General features: G+C 38.5%; 1 protein-coding gene across 1 annotated transcript in view; it reads left to right on the plus strand.

Moving 5' to 3' along the window:
- Positions 1-23180, plus strand: part of TNIP3 (TNFAIP3 interacting protein 3) — an 87420-nt gene that overhangs the window by 15900 nt on the left and 48340 nt on the right. The window contains exon 2 of the mRNA XM_028102292.2: positions 22380-22500. Within this exon, the coding sequence (XP_027958093.2) occupies positions 22380-22500 (121 nt within the window). The remainder of the gene's footprint in view (positions 1-22379; positions 22501-23180) is intronic.

The following is a 23180-nucleotide window of genomic DNA, read 5'->3' on the forward strand; positions in this document are numbered from 1 at the left end:
GCTCTCTCTCTCTCTCAAATAAATAAATATAATCTTTTAAAAAAAGTTTGAATATTCATATCCTTTGACCCAACAATCTAACTTCGGTAAATCTATATAAATAAAGTATCAGTATGTAAGAATATATCCAGACAAATATTTCTTTTTTAAAAAAAGATTTTATTTATTTATTCAAGAGAGAGCACAAGGGGGAGCAGAGGGAGAGAGAGAATCAGGCTCCCCAGGGAACAGGAAGCCCCTGGGGCTCCATCCCAGGACCCCCAGAATCATGACCTGAGCTCAAGACAGACGCTTAACTGACTGAGCCACCCAGGCCCCCCCAGACAAGTATTTCTATTACAGATTGATTCTAGTGAAATTAAAAAGAAAAAAATAATTAGAAACAACTTGCTACTCCTTTATAGGGAAATGATTAAATAAATTTGGTCCATTCATAATTTTCAAAAAATATTTGGCCGTTGAAAATAATTGGTTAATGCTATATGTATGAACCTGAAAAAATGTTGAAAGTAATAAAAAAAACCCCAAAATTAGCACAGTAATGTATGATATGGCTATATTTTTATTTTTAAAAAGAAAGGAAGAAAAGAAATATATAAATATCACATATACTTACACTTGTTATGAGCATAAGGAAAAACATGGAATACTTGTGTTAATATTAATTATCACAGTAAGGTAGAACTCAGCGAAGAATACAAATATTATTAACTTTTTCTTTTTGTCTTCTCTTTTGTCTGCTTGTTAAAATGGATGTACTATTATAGGGTCAAAATATTCAGTAAAGAACTAAACCAGTTTATTATTTGAAATACATAGCCCAATACTTTGATAAATGTGTAATAAGTTTATGTATCATATCAGAGGACCTAGATTTTTATCTTGATTCTCAAAAAGAAAAAAGTGACATTTTTAAATCAACCATGTGATTTCAACACTGAGTTGATCTAGGGTATTTCCTTTAACTTCCATATGAGGAAAATGAGATCCTTCATGCACATAGCAGCTTCTTGGCATCTGGCCCACTGAATAAATGAATAGATGCATTAATTACTAGGCAAAGAATGAGCTAACTACTTGCCCAAATCACGGGTAGGTAGGGGCAGAGATACATCTAGAATCCAGATCTTCTGATTCCGGGTCCAGGGCTCTTTCCATGACCACATATGCTTGAAAGAGCAGCAGGGAGAAAGATGTATTGCCTGAAGCAATGATAGACTTATCCCAAAAACTCTTAGAAATATTCTAGCTCTAAATTTGCCTAAGGCAAAATCATAGCGAGGAACTCTTAACTATGCTTCCCTCTTAGAAAGCTTGTTATTTTTTGTTTTGGGTTTTTTTGCTTTTGTGTTTTGTTTTCTGAAACATGCAAAATAACGCTTAGAAATTAATTTTAAACACATGAGACAGAAAACAATACCTAATAACCAGATGTTCTACTCTGGAGCCTGCTGCTCTGTCAGAAGCAGGCCAGTGACCACATGCCATCTTGCATGGTTTCTATTGTGAGTCTTCCTGTGGTCCTTTCCAAGCACTAAATAAAGCATTAATATGGCTACCCAGTCATTCTTTTTTGTGGAACATTTGATTAGCACCTTTTCTGGACTTTCCTCACACCCCAAAACTTCCTCTCTTGCCCCCTACTCATTCAGGCTCATCAGAAGCATCCACTGACGTAACTTAGAGTCCATTCATAAATTAACCATAGTTACTGCAGCCACCAAATTTCCCCCTTGACCTTCAACTCCTACTCTCTTCCCCAACACACAGTTCCATTTTTACTAATATTCAGAGTCTCTTACCAAAAAGTGACCTTTACTTTCACTCTCACCTAGCAGATCCAAAGAACAGTTTCACTTTGTGCCAATCTCCTCTGGGTTCGTTCTACCTAAGATATATGATTTTCCAGGACATTTCTGCTTTTTCTTTTGAGTCTGAACAGGGGACTTGGAATGGCCAACAACAAGCCTGGAGTTCCAGAAATCCAACGGATGAAAAGCAACAAAAAGTTCTCTGAGGGAATAAAAACAAACCACACACACACACACACACACACACACACACACACACACACACACACACACACACACACACACACACAATCTGTTTAAGAAAGGCTAGCCAGTGTGCCTGTTTGCTGTTTGCCTGCCTGTTTGGCTGTAATTCCCTGATCATTAAATCAATCATGCCCTGAGTGTCAGCCAGAATTCTTTTTTTGAATTAGATGGTTCTGTCATAGGCAAAGGAAGTTTTCTAATCAGCAGTTGTTTGGTAGTTACCAAAAGCACCATGGGAGCTGGAAGCCTGCTGTTCAGGGCCTGTGTGCTCAGGGATCTCTTTATGTATCCAGAGACTGCCAGTGGTCTGCATCTGCCAACTGTCAAAGCTGTGTGTAAAGATGAAAAACGTTGCTCAGAAGCGTGGAAAATCCCCTCAGCCTGACAAGTTCTAACTAGGTACAGTTTTGAGAAACTGGAGCTAAATAAAGACTGTGGAGGGCCCTACTATAGTTTTTGAGAAATCTTGGACTGTAAAGTGCCCTATTCTTAATTTAAGATTATGCAAAGGGAATTTGTAATTTTCATAGGGTTGTCGTCGTCGTCATAAAAATTCTTCTGCAGTTGTCCTAGTCACCCATCGCCAGCGCTTGGTACTCTCAGGTGTGATGGGTGTCACCTATTGGGTTGAGAACAGGTGCAAGCAAGTTCCTTTTGCATATCTGCATCCGTGTGGGGGCAGTAAGGGAGCTGATTCAAAGTGGTCGCAATGCCTCAGCATACAGGCAGAGGAGATGCCAAATGCCACCCCAGTGTTGCCAGGTAAGGGCTCTGCCTCTGCCTGTGGATTCTGAGAGGGGACACAGTCGCCTGGGCACCCCTAGCCTATGGAGTGCCTTCCTGTAATTGAGAAACAGGTGCTCCTCCTTCTGGGAATAGGCAGCCCGGAGCAGGGCGCAGTGGCGAGTGGAGAACGGGGAGATCCCAGCCTTCCCTGCCCCCCTTGGTTGGGGGCTCTTACACAGCAACAAGAGCCACTGCGCTCTGCCAGTGACCCTGGCAAGTTCCCTGCCCCGATGTCACCTCCGAAGGAGCAAGATCCCTTAGCTGCCTTCCGTATTGAGGCTACCAAAGGGACGCTTCACCCCTGGGCATTGCGAGCTTGGGTTTACATGATCTGTTTTCTCTTCCCTGACACATTCTTCTCTCGGTCTCGCAGCCTGGCACACACCATCCGTTCCAGCTGAGTGTGGGAGAACTGGGGAGATAAAAATCAGTTTAAACAGTAAAACAATTTAAAAATAAGTTTAATCTCACATCTCTCAACTTGCCGTGGGTTGAAATGTTTAATCGATGGTTGCCGGTTGCCACTTTTCTAATCCATTGACGCCTAGCTCCTGGCCAGGACATGTGGAGTCCGTGTGTCCCCTGGCCAGCACAGGGGAGCAACACTTTTTCCTCACAGGCTTCATGCCCGCCTTCTCTTTTGTTTAAATACAAACTGCTGTCAATAGCTATCACAAATATTTGACCAAACTCCTAGCTCTTGCCCTGGCTGTTCCCTGAGGTGGTGCCAACTTCCCATCCCAATGAGCACTTCCCAGCTTCCCCGTCCTCCACAGGGTCTCTAGATTTTCTTTCTCTGTTTTGATTTTGGCTGGAAATGTCTATCTCCTCTCTCTCATCCTTGCCCAATGCTTTCGCTCGGGGCTGCTGTGGTGCGCCCTCGTGCTCTCAGGGTTGTTTTTTTTTTTTTTTTAAAGATTTTATTTATTTACTTGACAGAGAAAGACAGGGCGAGAGAGAGAACACAAGCAGGGGGAGTGGGAGAGGGAGAAGCAGGCTTCCCGCTTCGAGCAGGGAGCCCGATGCGGGGCTCGATCCCAGGACCCTGGGACCATGACCTGAGCCCAAGGCAGACGCTTTATACGACTGAGCCACCCAGGTGCCCCAGGGTTTCTTAAATCTTGGAGAGTTTCACCAAACCACCTCTCAAGTTTTCTACAGCTTTGTGTCTCTAGCCGTCGTAAAGGATCTGTACCATTTTCAAAGAAATTTTGAAAAGTTTTACAGGTTAACGATATCGATATCTTTCTTAGGAACCTCCCTAATTCTTCATTTTTATTTAAATACTTTAAATACTTCAGAGCTATGTGTGTATTTTATGACGTAAACTCCAGGATCATAATGCAGACCATAGTCGCTTTTGGAGAGGAAGTGTTGTTCTCATAACATATTCCATGATTTTGTTAATATTCCCCTTGAAACCATATTTTTGAAACAGATATACTAAAATTTTAATTATTTGAAAGCAATTAATCTTCTCCATCAGTGTTCCTGACCCTCACTTGATCTTCTGAGCCATGTTTATTAATGAACCTGACAGCAAATTCACTATAAGTTTGTTTGGAGGCCCGATACTTATTGTTATTTTTATGAAATTCTAGAGTGTAATCTCCACAAGGGCAGGGATTTTCTTTTTCTTTTTTGTTCGTTGACATAATGTGCCAGCCATCAAGAAGAGCTTCTGGCACATAGTAGGTGTTCAATAATTATTTGCTGAATGGATAAATGATAAAATCTAGTCATTCTTTTTTTATTTTGCTTTTTTACCTCTGTAAAGCTGTGAGGATGATTTCATAAGCAAACAATACGTTTTGGGTTATTTTTTCTCTGAATGCAATTTCTTACAATGAAAATCATGTACCACTTTTCATAGCTACCCATAAGCTTTTGTATTTTCCTGTAGTGTATTGCTTTTGCTTTAGCATTTTGCTTTGAAAAGGCTTTTAAAAATCTCATTGTCATTGCTTACTTTTTCTTTCCTATAATTTACCAAAAACAAAAACAAAAACCTGAAATCTTTCCTAGCTTAGATCCTTAAGAGAAGCCAAAGATTTATACTGACCCAGAAATATGTCTATTATCTATACCCTTCAGTTCTTTTCTAGAACCTATTTTTAAAAACACGACAAAATATTTTTATTGCCATTCAGTTTTTAAAATTGCTTTTGCCTACCTACAATCTTAGTGAAGTTTTCCCATGTGTGTTTATTCAGTGAAGCAAGATTTGTCCTTACAGAAAGGTTTCTTTCTACAACTTAAATTTACTTTCATACTAGTGGATCTATATCATGAAATTCTACTGCTCACAGATAAAGTCTTTGACTTTCTTTTTTTTTTTTTAAAGATTTTATTTATTTATTTGACAGAGAGAGAGACAGCGAGAAAGGGAACACAAGCAGGGGGAGTGGGAGAGGGAGAAGCAGGCTTCCCGCGGAGCAGGGAGCCCGATGCGGGGCTTGATCCCAGGACCCTGGGATCATGACCTGAGCCAAAGGCAGACGCTTAACGACTGAGCCACCCAGGCGCCCCAAAGTCTTTGACTTTCTTATATGGCTCTTCTTATTAATTAAAATATTATTAGCAATCCTCATGTCTCTTTCATGATGGCTAACATTTTGAGGAAGATTCCTAAATTTGCCCTCAAATTCCTTCAGAATCTTTGGGTGAATCCCAATTTTTTTGTTTATGTGTAACTGTATAACTAGACTTAGAAGAGATCTTACATGGGCTTAAGCTTGGACTTAGGTGCTAAGAAACATCCAAAGTATTTAACAGGAAAGTCGAAAATCAAGTTTCTTAACTTTGAACAGCCATCTGCTTGTTCTTTTATTTTTTTTAAGTTTTTATTTTAATTCCAGTTAGTTAACACACAGTGTTATATTAGTTTCAGATGTACAACAGAGCGATTCAACACTTCCATACATCAGCTTTTACATTGCACTGATAGTCTCACTGCTTTCTAACTGGTTTTTGCCTGTCTTTGGGGTACTTAAATACTTGGTATTTTATTAACATTTACTAAGCCTCATAATTTGAGACAAGTTGGCTCATGTTTATTCTTGAATGTTTTAAATTGAATTCCTATCCTACCCATGGATATCTTTACTAAAGGAAAGGCCTTTAATACTCTGATGATACATTAATCAGAAAAGGTAAAATATAAAAGTTTATGTGCCCTTAACCCCAATTTAAAACATACGTATGTGTATATAAAGAATTTATTCTAAATGTTCTGCATTAAAGTTGTATTCTTATACTAATTATTATAAAAATATTTATTACTTATTCCATTGCTTACTTTTATTTAATATTATTTATTTATTTAATATTTAATATTAATATTAAAAATATTAAAAGATTAAAATACTTGTTATTCCTATTTATTTATTCAGCATATTTGAGACTTGACTTTGCTAAATATTCATACTTATATTTAGCATGAATGTATATTTTTAAGCAATTACTTTTTTTTTCATCTACAAAACTAAATTCTTTCCCCTGGATATTTATGATTTCATTTTTCTAAAAATAGTCTGACCAATGTCTTGGGTTTCCACATATCACTGGAATTCTGAATCTAGTTGTGTTATGATCTCCATGACATAGTCAACCTCACACAACTACTTCCTCTACCGATTCCTGATTTTTCAGTTCTTCAGGACATCTTGCGTATGGCCCTTTCTTGTCTTACTGTCTTTTTCTTCCAACTGATACTTGCTATAAAAAAAAAAAAGAACACTTTTTAAAAAGATCTACCTCGGGTGCCTGGGTGGCTCAGTTGGTTGAGTGACTGCCTTCGGCTCAGGTCATGATCCTGGAGTCCCGGGATCGAGTCCCACATCAGGCTCCCTGCTCAGCGGGGAGTTTGTTTCTCCCTCTGACCCTCCCCCCCTCTCATGTTCTCTCTCTCTCTATCTCATTCTCCCTCTCAAATAAATAAATAAATAAATAAAATAAAATAAAAATAAAAAGATCTACCTCTACCAGTGTCACTAGGATCTATTCTAGTGCTTCACCTTCGGCAGTGTACACATAATCCTTGCTCAGGGGAATGCGAGAGTTAAGAGCTCCCCTTGGGCCTCTCTGGGAAACTCTTTCCTCAACTCTAAGACAAGGGAGGCAGCTCCAACCTCAAGAAGGACTTCTGTGGATTGAATGAGGTAAAGCATATACAGTGGTGCTCAGTAAATGCTGCCATCCCCATGACTAGCCTGGGCAGGCAGACTTCATGTTTGTCATACTACCAGTGTCCCTGAGTGAGGGTGAATGTCCTGTCTTTAGTAGAATGCTACTGTTTTCCATCCATCCTGTCATCACTCATCAAAACAATGTCACCCTCCCCCCCACCTGCTGGTCTCTGTTTTTACTATAGAATGCTACCTGGCCTTTGAAGATACTCTTTTTTCCACTGGACCTCTGAAATACCAGTTGTATGTGAGGTTCACTAGGTTGCCATGTAATCTGACCTATGCAGTTTTAGTAACTCCTATTCCAGTCTTTGTGTGTGTGTGTGTGTGTGTGTGTGTGTGTGTAGTTGCATTTATACAAATACTAGAATTGCTCTAATGTCAATCTTGTAAAGATGTATTAAGAACAAAAACCAATTTTATACCAAATAATAAAATTATTTTGCTTTGCTGGTTTCTCTCATAATCATGGTCCTTGAAAATTCACTCTGAATTCAGTGGTTTGATATTTTGTGAAAACAAGGAGAAGCCAGTGGTTTTTTCCATTTCACCTACAAATAACTAATCCATTTTCTATACTCAGAACTGAATAGACAAGGTCCATATAGTTTTAGAGCTTTTGCATCTAAAAATAATACCATGACAAAAACTCATTTTAAATCCCTGTGATGTTCTCTCATGTCAAAGGTCATATCTTTGTATAAAAAAAAATGTAATTAATGAAAGAAAAAAAATCCCCTTTTATGCACATTCCTTTCTTTTTGAAACTCATCCAAAATGATGAGGACAGTCTTGGTTGATTTTGAAGGTTAATGGGCCTTACACAAAGAAGTTTTACAGAAATATTTGTGGAATTAAATGAGAAAAAATGTCTCTCTGAGACTTTTGTTTTTTCTATTGTGCATGGATTTTAGCACTAACCCGTATTTCCCAAAGTAGGTTTCTATAATATGAGAAGTTCAACAGAGCCTATATATTTCTGGTAAGTCCACAGGGAGGTGAAATGCCAGCTATTACAGAGCAAAGGTGAAGACATTCAATGTTTGGGGTTTTGTTTGGTTTTTTTTGTGTGTGTTGTTTTTCCCAACTGGTTTTTAAATACTATGGTGAAAATAGCTCATTCGTTTTTCTGGAATGGCTAGAACAGACCATCAAAGTAATATGATTCATACAAATGTTCTTCCTCTGCATTCTTTTACAAAAGTAAAACAAAACACTTATCATCTTTGCTTTGTTTTGGTTTACACTAATTTCACAAATCTCAAAGAAGACTTATTGGCCTGTGTCTTAGTGTCTGCTACATAATGAAATGCTAATTTCATTTTTATAAAATGATTCCAACATTGAGCATAAGAAAATTTACGTGTCAAATCAGATTTTAGTTTGTAGGATTAATATTTAAGCACTTTTTTACTTTAAAATAATTTCAAACTAAAATTTCTAAGTGTACAAACATCTTTTTACTCCTGTGCCATTCAGAAATAAATTACCCCTGGATGATCTAGTGTGTGTTTCCTACAACCAAGGACATTCTTCCCTGTAACCACAAGATAACCACCTATCCTGGAGGAAAAACCTTTTCCTCTACCCTCTGAGGTTCAGTATCAGGGGCCTGCTAATTTACCTGACAAAGGCTGCTTAACAGAACAAAAGTAATAGACATTTATTAATATTTTTATTTGCACAGGAGTTCACAGAAACAAGTGAAACTTAAAGAAACAGATTTGGGAGCCTATAGATACTTCTTAACAAAGGAAAGAGGGTATGAGCTTCAGGGGAAGATAAATTGTAGGGAAATGAGTAGGAAATATATGGGGAGGGGCCAGTGGATATAAGGACCATTTTAGTCAGGTTTGTTTATGCAGATTCATCTCAGTGCTGGCTCTCCATCTCTGTGGATAAAAGTCTCTCTTCCCACCCTGGTACAGGAGATGGGTGAAATTTATGCCACCTTCACAAAGGGAAATGCATGCTCTGCTTTTAGGGAGATAAGGAGAGGGCAGAGAAGTCTTCTTGTATTTGTCTACTCTTAATTGCCTTCAGCTTCAAATCATCCTATGTTAAAGTGAAATAAAATGCTACACGTCAAAATCAGAAAGTGAACATTGGTACAATACTACCACCTAATCCTCAAACCCATTCAATTTTTTGCCAATTTTCCTGTACATACCCTTCATAGAAAAAAAGGATGCAATCCAGGATCATACATTGCACTTATTTTTCATGATTTTAAGCCTCTTTCAATCTGAGATATTTCCCCAATCTTTGCTTGACATTCATGACCTGACACTTTATAGGCCTGATACTCAGTAGAATGTCTCTCAATTGGCTTTTGTCTAATGTCCCTCATAATTAGATTCAGATTATGCATTTGGAGCAGGAATACCACAGACGTGAAGCTGTGTGCTTTTAACGCAGCCCATCAGATGGCCACAGTTCGGATTTTTCTCATTACAGGTAATTTTAACCTTGATCATTTGACTCAGGTGGTGCTTACCGAGATTCTCCAATGTAAAGTTATCCTTTAGTATTTCCTCCAGTATTCACTAAGTATTGGGGGCAGGAGATCCCATGAAATTATGTAAATATTCCATTCTTCATCAAAATTTGAGCCACTAGTTTTAGCATCCATTGATATTTCTTATTTGAATTATTACTGTGATGGCTGCCAAATATTGATTTTCTAATACCATAGTTTCTTTTATATTTATTAGTAGGCATTCCAATGTGAAGATTTCTCTTGTTCCTATTTATGTTTATTTTAAAATTGATATAAGTATAAATTAATGAGTTATAATGTATTTTTATCATTATTTTAATGCTAAAATTGTCCCACTTGTTTTTTAAAAGATTTTATTTATTTATTTATTTATTTATTTGAGAGAGGGACAGAGTCAGGGGAGAAGCAGAGGGAGAGGGATAAGCAGACTCTGCTCTGAGTGCAGAGCTAGATGCGGGGCTCGATCCCTCGACCCTGACTGAGATCATGACTTGAGACAAAATCAGCTCAACAGACTGAGCCAGCTAGGTGCCCCTACAATTGCCCCTTTTTAAAAAAACGATTTTATTTGTCAGAGAGAGAGAGAGAGAGAAAGAGATCACAAGCAGGGGGGAGAGGCAGGCAGAGGGAGAAGCAGGCTCCCCACTGAACAAGGAGCCGGATGGGGGACTTGATTCCAGGACCTGGGATCATGACCTGAGCCAAAGGCAGACGCTTAACCCACTGAGCCACCCAGTTGTCCCAAAATTGCCCCATTTTTAACCAGTCTTTTGAATACTTCCTAATTTCTGGCACAAAAAGAAACTCTAGGTTCATCAATTTCACATTTATATGGACATGGCAAAAAAATAAAAGTGACTAGGGACTACTGCAATCTTTAATAAACCAACCTACCACTATAGGAGGAAATCTATTTGGTGTAAGTCTATTACATAAATGTTATATAAAGACTGCAACTTAAAAAAACAGAACAAAAAACCACTTCACTAAAAAATAAATACAATTTTTATTAAAAGGCTTTAAAAAGAAAATAAGCAGAAATGAGCTACAATTATTACACATGTGTACACTACACATCTCTCCTCTCTCTCTCCCTGTCTCTCTTCCGTAAAATTCAAAATGAAACTGTGAGCAACCCAAAAACTAGTTTCTACCTGAACTGAATGTAGAGTGCCCTCTAGAGGCTTCATTCAATCAATGCAGTATTTCCAACAGCGGAGGAACCTACTTAAATTTCTGTGGGTTTTCAGACACAGTTCTCATTAAATCCGTAGGATTACTCTACGCATAATAATAGTTGACCATGAGTTGATTCAGCATATTAGGTACTGCCTTAAGAAAACATGCAAGGGAACTGACAAAAATTAGGCTTGTGCCTAATCAGCTAGACAAAAGAATTGGGAACATGCCATCAGGAGATACGAGAAGACATAAAATTGTCTTATGTCAGTTTGCGACCTTTGGTAGAGCTGTTATGAAATCTCCCTCAAATTTCTCACACAAGGAATATCTTCATAACTTATTCCATTATTTCCTCAACATCCACAGACAGACCAGTGTGGATTCCGATGAGCAAGCTGCCTCCCTTGGCCAGTCTTTACTTGACTCTGCACCTCCGTATGCTGTATGGCGCTCCAAACCCACAGACTGCTCATAAATTAAAACCAAGATGGCAACCATGTCTTAATGAAACTCCAAAATAGATGCGAAAAAAAATCACATTTAAGCTGATATAGTTTACATAATATTATTTAAGGATCACTTAGAAAGGTAAACTATTCTATTATAAAATTTTTATAAATCTCTTCAGTTTACAGTGTCTAAATTACTTAATACCTCAGATATAGATATTAAAAGCATATCTTTCTCACCATATTTGCTATAATTTAAAAGAATTTGAATGAAATCATTTTGCCAATAGCTGTTCCTTTAAAATAGAAAGTGCTTTCAAATATTTGTCCCAATGAAATTCAGCTTTAACAATATTGATTTAAGAGAATCGTTTTAAGATAATATTGCTTTGTTGTTTGATGGTAATTCTTACCTAAATACATAGTCAAGAAACATCATTGAGATACAAGGGGAAATATTATAATTATTAGCTTTGACTCAAAAGTTAGTCTCCCAGTCTTCCTAGTCACAGGTTGGTCTTGTATTGAGAGTTGAGAGATACATTTTTAGATGTTAAAGGAAAACTACAGTCAACACAAGAATGTGGTTACATCAGATGAAAATCCCCGGCCTAACTTATCTCCTTTGCTTTTTTGATACAGACTCAACTGTAAAATATACCATTTAATGTTCCTGTTGAAATTCTTATTTCCAAGAACATTATAGGAGAGGAAAATTCTTTCCTCTACCCATTTTAGGTCTTGGCTAGGGCTCTGTAACAAAAGACAGCTTACAAGAGAAAAACATACAAATGTTTCTGTGATATGGGAGCCCTTTTGTGGAAATGAAGAGCCAAAGAAATGGCAAAACCTAAAGCTTTTCTACTAGGTTGAACAAAGAGAAGCTTTTGTGGAAATGTAAAATATATAGTGAAGCTAAAGGAAAATCAGAATTATCTTAACAAGGTTTGTTTGTGCAGAATTCTCTCAGTCTTCCTGGCCTTGGTAATAAGAATGTTCCTTTTCTCCTAGTAGAGGGAGGGCATCTTTCAAATGGAGGCTTATCTCCTGTTTTCGGGAAGAAAAGGGGAGATCAGAATGCTTTTCTTACATCTGCTATTTTCTGAGTGACTTTAGCTCAAAAACAATCCTTACACTGAAGTGGCATATTTTGGAATGGAATATTCTGCCACCCTTCAACATGAACAATAAAATATATAGTTTTTCTGTGCATGTATAGCTAGTTTAATTTTGTTCACCTCTAGGTGTTCATCAATAAATCAATGTGAGAATATTTACACTCCAGAACAATGGTTCAAAAGCACTGACTAGGTGATGCAAATGTTAAATTAAGTGCCAAAGTTTTCTTGACTTAAAAGGGAAAGCTTAACTGGTTCATAATGCTGCTTAGGGACTGTGTTTCCTATCACCTCAATCTTTAAGATTATTCACTTTTTATAGTCTGCTTCTTGAAGAGAACAAAACTTTAAATAAACAAACAAACAAAAAAACCCCTGATGATAGTATCCCATATTAAAACAAAAACAACAAGAAAAATACCAAGGAATCTTGATCCACAAACCTGTGAAGCTATGTTCTTCCGGCAGCCTTGTCTGAGGGGGCATTTTGTGTTATTTATAACTCTGTAATAAATGATAGGCAGAATAGTAATGCTTGCATGCCTTCTTCCTCTTTCTCCTTTCCCTCTCCTCGGATCCCTGGAGTAGAGAAACTCACATCTTAACATGCTGTGCTCTTCCGGGCTCAGCCTGCTCATGATGAGATCTAGTATGGTGTCATTTTCCTCTTGTTATTAAAACTCAGACAGATTGTTAGGAGAGAATCGTGCTTGATACTTGCCTTCGGATAATGTTTTATCCTTATTTATGTTTCTTCTCAAGGGTTGATCTGACTGTGAGTTTAATTCCAGGGAAATGGAAAGGACTTCCCAACTCAGAAATACCTCCCGAGCCCTGCCTACTGATGCCTGAAACTACACTTTGTAGCAGAAAGGTGTGTCCCCGTCACGATACTCACAGCTCTTAAGCCTTTGTCAGCTTCTTTTCTCAGAGACAGACATATCAACATGAGGAGGGAAGAAATAACATAGATATCGTGGAGAAAAATGCATCTAAAAAGGACAGAGGGACAGCCTACGTGTGACTTTTTAATAGAAGCTGGTCCTTCTTCAAGACTACCTTTTATCTTTGTTGACTTTACATCCAGTTGTTCTTAACTATTTGTTCTCTTGTCCAATATTTAATAATCCTGGCGAGGATCTGGACATAGACATAGACAAGCAAGCTAAGCCTATCCCTGCCTCCAGAGGTTTATAATCTAATGGAGAATGCATATAAGCAAACACACAGTTACAATAAAGCGTAATAATGTTTGTAATGGGAGAAAGACAGGTTGCTATGGAAATACAGAGTTGGACTATCCCATGCAATCTAGGATTCAGTTTCCCTCCCGTATTTAAGGTGACAGCTGTAGGGTGGTTAACATTAAACCAAGCAAAGAGGCCAATGTACGCATGTATTAGAGTATCTCCCAACACTATATCCTGTCTTGGACTGTCCTTCTGCCTTTGTGAACGAGAGTGCTTCACCTGTGCGGAACAGCTCCAATGAAGAGGCCAACTCAGTAGGATAACTGTAGGAGGATGTGGTTTCTACAAGGCTTTGCTCCCTGGTGGCCTTTCGTGGTCTGACCAGCACCTGCGGTCAACACTGTTATCTCTGCCCCAACCTGGCTCCTCTGTGCACATGTTCCTCCTGGTGCAGCATAAAGCTTTGGCTCAGGTATGAGGCACAGCAGTTCGGCAACCTGGCACCTTTCGGGAGAGAGGGGAGATAGACAGGGATCCAGCCAGGAATGCAAATCGGAGGGCTAGAACAGAGTCCATGTTTCTTTTTTTTTTTTATGATTTTTATTTATTTATTTAACAGAGAGAGAGAGAGAGCGCACAAGTAGGCAGAGCAACAGACAGAGGCAGAGGGAGAAGCAGGCTCTCCACCGAGCAGGGAACCCAATGCAGGGCTGGATCCCAGGACTCCGGGATCATGACCTGAGCGGAAGGCAGCCGCTTAACAGACTGAGGCACCCAGGGGCCCCCAGAGTCCATGTTTCTAAGAAATAACCCCATCCTCTGGACTTTAGTATCAGACATACCAAGGCCATTTTTAGACAGTTATTTAAATTATTAAGCCACATAACCTTGGGTAAAACTTTAGAAATATTCATTCTTGCCTGAGGACAGTGCTATTTTAAAAATTCTCTGAGAAAACTTTTCTCTTCTACTGTCTTCTTAAGCCACAACCGTTGAAGTTCCCAATTACTAAAATAATTAAGACATCATGACTTATTCATCTAAAACACATATACATATTACGAAGTAACATATTACATAACACATATTACATATTACAAAACACATATTACAAAGTGATTTCTTTATTGAGTAATTTGTTTCTCTCCACATTGGCCTGGAACATACTCAGAGTACTAGTCATAATAACAAAAAGTAAAACCTAAAAAAATTACCCTTTGATTATAGTCTTTTAGACAACACTTCTCATTCTGGGTCACCAAAGATTACAGTTCCTGGGCTTTGAACATCTGGAAGCATTTCCATTAGAGAAGAACCCACGATCGATTTTTCCTTGTCTTATATTTGCAGATGTGCTTTGTTCTCCAAACTCTTCCCTAAAAGGTCTTGGCTTAGGATGTAAGATCAAAGCATAAAATGTGACCTTGGCAGCAGGCTGGGAGGAAATGTGGACATTTGAGGTGGGCGAGTGTGTGGAGGAAGGAAGAACATTAGTGTCCTTAATTCTTGCCCTGGCTTTGCAATCTGTCATTTAACCCCTCTGAGCCTCAATTTTTTGTGTGTTCTAATGCAGGAGATGAATTAAATGAATTTCAGGTTATTTCCAAGATTGTAGTTATTTGTTTTGTCTATTGAGTAAAATTATTTTCTTCAGGAATTTACCCTACTGGCCAACACCGATGATGCAACCGTAGCATGTAACCATAACAACGAAGTCTGGTGGATTTGGGTTGCATGCTCACCATGAGTCATTATCAGCAACTAAAAATCTGATGGTTTTAAAGTATAGATATCCAGTGATGTTAACGTCAATGCACAAAAAGTTAAAAACAGGACCATCACACAATATAAAATGAACCCCTGTTCATGGTTTTAATTTAACTCATTAATTAATGATACCCAAAAAGATAAGGAGACACATTCAAAGAGGATTTGAGGAGCTGGGTAGTTATAGGCAATTTAATAAAGGAATGTTAGAATAAGATGGTTAGATACTAGTTAATGCCCTATAAGGCAGGAACCCATAATCTTCGGGATTATCTTTTCTACCAGAGAGACTTCCACAAATGAAAAATGTTTAGGCTCTAATCAAATAGTAAAATTTAAATAATTAAATAATCCTTGAATAAGCCTATTACACCATGGCATTCAAAGACACGCTATATGCTTTGTTTTATCAGATAATTTTTTGAAGGCCTCTGTATGGAGACTCTCCAATATTTAATAGAAGTCTGAGGGCTCCAAATATACCTGGAACTCATTCACCTCTTTCCCTATTTTCTCTGGTTGCTCACTGGGTGAATCATTATTTCCTGATGGTTGTTTAGGGAAAATCAGCTCACACATCATACATAATTTAGGGAAACTCTTTTTTTTTTTTTTTTAAAGCTTCATTGTCACATTGGATTAACTTACTATCCTACTGGTAAAATCTAATTCATATTAATACCATTTCTATTTACTTTCTATGTTGGTTTATTTTGGTACGTGAAAGGTAGGAATGAGGGACAATAATGCAGGAGATTTATATTCATGTAATTTTAAAATAAACTCTGAACAAGCCGAGATCCAACAGGGATTTACTAGATTTCACTGAATTCTGTCATGCTTACCTCAGAGAACTCTGGGCTTAACAATATTTTCTCTGTAATTCTCTGTTCACTTGCAATTTAGTAGGGAGTCCAAATCAAATAAAAATTTTAGTAATAGTGTTTGAATCAAAGAGACATTTATGAATTTCTGTACTTTCTTCATGATAAAAAAGAAATTAAAGTGTCCCCTTAGAGAAAGCTACGCTGAGATTTGATTTTACAGTGGTTACTCATGACAATAACTTAAGTTGGGTCAGTGATTTTCAGCTTTTGGGGGGAAGTCAAGAACTTAATAAAAACTATAGACCCTTCCTTTAGAAAGAGACAAAGAGCATATAACACATCTACTATTGCATATTCAATTTTATTTGGGATGATTCGTGGACCCCCCCCCCTGCATCTCATCTATGCACCCTGGTCAAGAACTCACAACTGAGAAAAATAAGGAGCCACATAGAAAATAGGTCATAGGTGAGACACCTGATCCTCATACCTTGTCTCCTAAACCTCTCCTAACATCAGACTTTGTAAATCAGCTACATTTCAGTTTAGACACCAGTAGGTTGTTTTCTTTGAATCTAAAGCAGACTCGCCTGGCAAGATGGAAAACCTAAACCCCATTATTTGGAGATAACATAGCACTCTTATGGTCTTGCTGTATTGACAATTCCTAACATCATGAACAGCCACATCGCAGAGTAAAACGTCATGGGCTTCAGAGTGCATCCTTATCCTGCCCCTTATAAGACAATAGACCTTAAGAAAGGTATTTCTTTCTTTTCTTTTTTTTAAGATTTTATTTATTTATTTGAGAGAGAGAGAGCACATGAGCGGGGGGTAGGGGTAGTAGGAGAGGGAGAGGCAGAGAATCTCAAGCAGGGTCTGCACTGAGTGCAGAGCCAGAAGTGCGGCTCAATCTCAAGACCCTGAGATCATGGTCCTGAGATCATGACCCGAGCTGAAACCAAGAGTCAGATACCCAACCAACTGTACCACCCAGACACTCTGATACTTCTTTCTTAAGGCTCAAGTTTCTCATCTGAAAAATCAGGGTGATTAAGGAGTAGGGCCCAGAGCATAGGTCCCTGGGGACATAAACCTCACCTAATCAGCTGGGTAGAAGCAGGAAACAGATCCAAAGGTGAGGATAATATGTACCTAGTAAAACTTATGCAGAGTCATGTAGGATTTGTTCTATTTGTATGTAAAAGTTTGGTAGAGTGTTATTCTTTTTAACTCTACTCCAGACCTTGAGTCAAAATGTTATATTAAGACTATAACTATGTTGCATGCGATTATTTGGTGATCTAAAGAGAAAAGCAGAGTTTATCAGCTTCAATTCATTCTGCCTCTCAACTGTCAGATTATTGAGCTTAATAGAAAGAAATAAACCTTGGTAAGTACTGTTTTCTTTTGCAGAATAAATCCAAGGCCAGTTGAAATTCATGAACTATAACAAATTTCACTAATTAAAAACAATATAAAATATTTTGTCTAGCAAATTCTTATATTAAAGAATAATCTAAGAGGTTTGCTAAGAATGTTGTAAAACCCAAATAGGCAACATGGCTCTCTTGTTTATCCAAGGTGTGACTAAACTTTTTGCTTATCTTGTGAACTGAATTGGATTTTTTTGTGTTTTTAAAATTATTTTTCTTTTCAGCAATCTACTAAACGTATGGTTCTTATTTTCCAAATTCATTTGTTAGAATGTTTGGTAACTGGGCCAGACCCTCAGGATGACAACAGAACACCCACAGCAAGTCTGGCATTGTGCTAACCCTCGTACATGTTACCACTAATCCTACCAATAGTCTCACAATGTAACAGTATTTCTTCTTATAAACCACACCAATAAGATTCAGAGAAGTTAAGGGACTTACCCTAGGTCCCATCATTAGGTTCAACTCTTAAGGCTATGTTCTACTTTCCACTGCATCTAATGCTTCTTTCAGAAGCTTTGCCGGTATGTTCTGAGGCATACTCATTATAGTGACAACAATGCCAATGAGACATGAGCTCAAGTCCTCGCTGAGGTAGGCTCTCTGGAGTCCCACCCCCTCCTGTGTTCTTTCAGTTCCCAGCTGGGGTCTTGAGTGCTCAAGCCCTGTCCCTGCCCCAGTGGTCAGCACTGAGACCCACCATCTCCATACACGTGACCAGGCGCTCCTTGCCTCTGGTCGCCACCATGGGGTTCTCTTCCTCTTTGCTGTCACTTCTCCTCTTCCTGTAATGGCCAACGTCACCACACTGAGTCTCATTCTGCACCAAGTCCAGGGACCACCACCCCCACAAGACCTTCCCTCTTGGGCTATTGTTCCGAACCCCACCCTCAAGAGAGGGAACAGGGTCCCTGCTCAGAAGCAAAACCTTTACTTACTTGTCCAAATGAAAAAGGAAAGGGTGGCTGTTGGCCTCTAAGCTTGTTCACCATTAAAGTTGAGACAGTGTGAGAATCAACGTGGCACGTGATTGTTTCTGTGAAAAGTGAGTATCCTGCAATAGTGAATACTCAATGAATTATTGTTGAACGTTGAAGAATGCGCATAATTCAAGTATAAAAGAACAAGGCAGGGGCACTTGGGTGGCTAGGTCAGTTAACTATCCAACTCTTTATCTCAGCTTAGGTTTCAATCTCAGTGTTGTGAGTTCACGTCCCAGCATGGAGCCTACATAAAAAAAAAAAAAAGAAAAGAAAACAAACAAACAAACAAAAAACAAGGCAGCCATGAAGATAGTGATAACTGAGCTCAAGTGTCCATTCAAAAGTGGTGGTCAGTGTTTCCTTGCTTCCTGATTTATATCTCAACTTTGTCAGTCCTATGAGTTTGAGGTTATTCACATACATTTTAAATAAGCATCTAATTTAATGGCTAGATTTGAGTTAATTTGTTATGAGTTAAATTTCATCATGAAGTCACATTTATTTAATGACAAATATTTATTGAGTTCATATTATGTGCCAAAGAACAGAGCAGTGAATAAAAACAAAGACCCTTCTTTTCTGAGACATATATGGGGCCTCTGGGTGTCAGAGAGAACAGTAAACAAAGAAGAAATCAAAATAATAGAAAATTTTAAGAAGAAAATAAAACAGAATTAAGGGACAGTAGTGATGGGTATGAAAAAGCTATTTCAGATGCTTTAGTCAGCAGAGGCTTTCTTGATAAAGTGACATTTGAGGTAGGACCTGAATGGCTGAGGGGAGCAAGTCATGTGGAGATGATAGAAAACACCAAGGCCCCAGAGTGGGCATTTTGCTTAGCATGTTCTGTATCCTGAAATGGGGCAAGAGTGCTTGAAAGAAAAAAAAAAAAAAAAAACAGGCAGGAGGGGAATAGAAGATGAGCTCAGAAACATAGCAAGGAAGCTAGATCATCTTGGGGCTTGGAGGTTGTAACGAGTCGTACCAAAGTGGTGATCCTGTCCAGGGTTTGAAATGGCTCAGTAACATGTTTGCCACAGAGGGATGTTGTAACAGAAAGTATTGTGAGCTTGTGGCAGGCACGTCTGGTTCAGATTAGGTCTGAAAGCTACGTCAGGGGCTTAACCTTCGGTCTAGTCCAATTCCAGGGCTACTTGGGAATCTAGTTAATCTGAAAGATTTGAGGTAGTTTTCAAAATAATTTTGCAACTCTTCTCAGAGAGTTGTGGGAAACCATTACAGACTCAATGTCATGCATATGCAACAGTTTGGGCCATGAATAATTTTACTATAGACCCAGTAGCTTGTAACATACAGTGACATCATTTGTGGGGCATGAGGTACAAGTTTACAGCCTGAGAGAAAGAATAAATATAAATATGAAAGTCAAGGTATATTATTTAAGGATTTTATATCACAAATAATAGAAACCAAACAAAGCTGGATTATAAAAAGAAAAAAAAAAGACAGAGATAATTCACTATAAGGACATGGAGTGGTTCCCAGAATATAAGAGTGGGAGGCAGTTATGCCTTAGAAAGGGATTATTCAGAAATAGAAAATTGTCAAGACTCTCTCCATCTCACAGCCCTACATTTTCCTACCCATATGCTTCATGCTTAGCTCCCTCTGTACACAGAAGAGAATCTCTTGGCTGGGATCATTTGTTTTCTCTTGGTCCAATCAGTCATAACCAAAGAAGTGAGATCAAGAAGTATCGACAAGCATGGCTGTCAGAGCCTGCTCCTGAGGTTCACTCTCAAAGAGGGTAGTGGGTTGGGCAGACAAGCCAAGCAACCTCTGCCACATAGGTCTACGCTTAGGTCATCCACCAATACATTTACTTTATGTGCAGGCAACTTGGAAAAGTACTCCTAAAGGATTTCCTACCCCAAACCAAGGGGTAATTTTTAAGGGGTGAGAAATGATAAGGCAGGCAAAAAAAAATATGTAAAGAAAAATCACGCAATGTATGTATTTTTCTTGTGAATTGTGGTTTTTAGTGAGAGAATTTCTCTATCATGTCAACATGGTGTAATGGGACAGAAAAGTGGACTTAAGTCAGAAAATCTGGTTTAGGGGTGCCTGGGTGTCTCAGTCAGTTAAGTGTCTGCCTTCGGCTCAGGTCATAATCCCAGGGTCCTGGGCTTGAGCCCCACATTGGGCTCCTTGTTCAGTGGGGAGCCTGCTTCTCTCTCTGCCTGCTACTCCCCCTGTTTGTGCTCTCTCTCTCTCTGTCAAATAAATAAATAAAATAAAATAAAAAGAAGAAAATCTGGTTTAAATCTTGGTGTTATTAACTAATGGTCATGGGAAGGTGAGCAATTCATTCTGGTTCTCAGATAAATGATGCAGCTGGACTAGATTCTCCTTAAGGTAGATACTCTTTGACTCTAATATAATATTTCCATTTGGTAGCAAATAATTTCTTAGGCATTTGTTCTCAAGTTAATTGCAAACATATAGCAAAAATGGTTAAGAAACAGGCTTTACATCATCATTGATAATAACAAAGACAGGGAAACTACCTAGCTGTCCATCAGTGATGAATAGATAAAGAAGTTGTGGCACATATATATATTAGAATATTTTTTTAAGATTTCATTTATTTATTGGAGAGAGAGAGAAAAAGAGATAGGGAGAGAGAGAGAGCACGAGCAGGTAGGGAGAGGGAGAGGCAGGCTCCCCGCTGAGCAGGGAGCCCAGCGTGGGGCTGGACCCCAGAACCCTAGGATCATGACCTGAGCTAAAAGCAGACGCTTAACCGACTGAGCCACCCAGGAGCCCCTATACAACGAAATATTATTCAGCCATAAAAGAAAAGGAAATACAACTATTTGTGACAACATGAATGGACCTTAAAAGCATTATGCTAAGTGAAATAAGTCAGACAGAAAAAGACAAATACTATATGTACTATGTGATCTCAATTACATGTGGAATCTAACAACAAAACAAAACAAAACAAAAAAACACAACATGAGAAAAACCCCACCAAATTCTTAGAAAAAGAGATCAGATTTGTGGTTACAAGAGGGGGTGGGGGAGCACCACTGGAGGAAGGTGGTCAAAAGGTACAAATATGCAGTTATTAGATAAATAAGGACTAGAAATGTGCTGTACAGCATGATGACTAGAGCTAACACTGCTGTGGGATATATGGGAAAGTTGTCACGAGAGTAGATCCTAAGAGTTCTCATCACAGGGAGGAATGTTTCTTTCTTTTCTTTTTATTGTATTTATATGAGAAAATGGATGCTAGCTGACCCTATTGTGGTAATCATTTCACAATATATGTAAATCAAACCATCATGCCCTGTCTTAAACTTATACAGTAAAGTATGCCAATTATTTCTCAATAGAACTGGGGGGAAAACAAAACAAAACACACACACACACACACACACACACACACATGCACACGCACACGCACACACAAAGGCTATAGAATCCTATAGATTTGAGTTTTCTCTTGACCCTGCCAGTTTTTGACTTTGCATATATTCTTAAATTAGTTAATTTCCTAAATCCAAGTTTGCTTATCTGTAAAATGCAGGTATGGGTGATACTTCAATGGACTGTTGTGTCACTGAATAAGAAATTGAAGAAATTGTAGGTCACCCGGTTCACTGTGAGTGCTCAGTTCTGGTCATTGTTATCAGACTGTGAAAATGCCTAAACTTGTTTGTATCTTACTTTATCACTTTGTATAAATGTGCAAGTAAGTGAAAATTAAACTCCAATATTCCTTAAAGTGCTCTAATGTCATGGACTAATACAAAATGAGATCAGAGATCGGGAGATTCTAGAAAGGTGTCATTGAAAATTCATTGTACCCTTAAATAATTGTTAATTGGCTTTGTAAAATGTGTCTTTCCCATTTCCCCCGGGCAGATGTGAAAGCATGGAGCTGGACAATAAAATCCGAGATCTGATTGAGAGGAATGCTTCTCCGGATCTTAAAGGGGCCGCCACAGGAGCCACACCAAGTCACAGAAGTTCATGTTCTCTAAAGGTAAGAAACCACCTTTTTTCCACATTTTCTCAAAACACCCTTCAACAGTGTGTTCACTGAGAAGAATTTATGGGGACAGTCCCCAAATCATTTACAGTAATGTACTTCCTTGATGACTGAGAGGATAAAGTCAACCACTATAAGACCTTTCTTACACAGTCACTTCCTGTTACTGAGGAAACCCTTCTAGCAGAAACACTTTCCCATTTAAAGTGTGATGCCAGGCAGGCAAGTGTTGCTACAGGGAAGTGAGGACGATCTCACACTATGAAAAAGAATGTTAAGTACAGCGACATCTCTTTTTTGGGGAGGAAGTCACCCAATTTGTGTAAACCTTCTTACATTGGATTACTAAAATGAGTACAACTCATTGTCCATTTTTTTTAATTTAAAAAAAAATTTTAAAGATTTTATTTATTTGAGAGAGAGAGAGAGAGCCAGAAAGCACAAGCAGGGGGAATGGCAGAGGGAGAACCCGACTCCCCGCTGAGCAGGGAGCCCAATGTGGGGTTTGATCCCAGGACCCTGGGATCATGACCTGAGCCAAAGGCAGACTGAGTCAAATCTGAAGACAGCTTAACTGAGCCACCCAGGCTCAGTTTTCTTTTTAAAGAAAAGACAGGCTTTCCGGATAAAAGCAGTTGTCTGACTTTGAGTTTCCTCTTATTTCAGAATACTTG

The sequence above is a fragment of the Eumetopias jubatus genome, unplaced genomic scaffold, assembly GCF_037043125.1.
Source record: "Eumetopias jubatus isolate StellerSeaLion01/CBP00866 unplaced genomic scaffold, mEumJub1_p1.0 scaffold_2, whole genome shotgun sequence".
Lineage (NCBI taxonomy): Eukaryota > Metazoa > Chordata > Mammalia > Carnivora > Otariidae > Eumetopias > Eumetopias jubatus.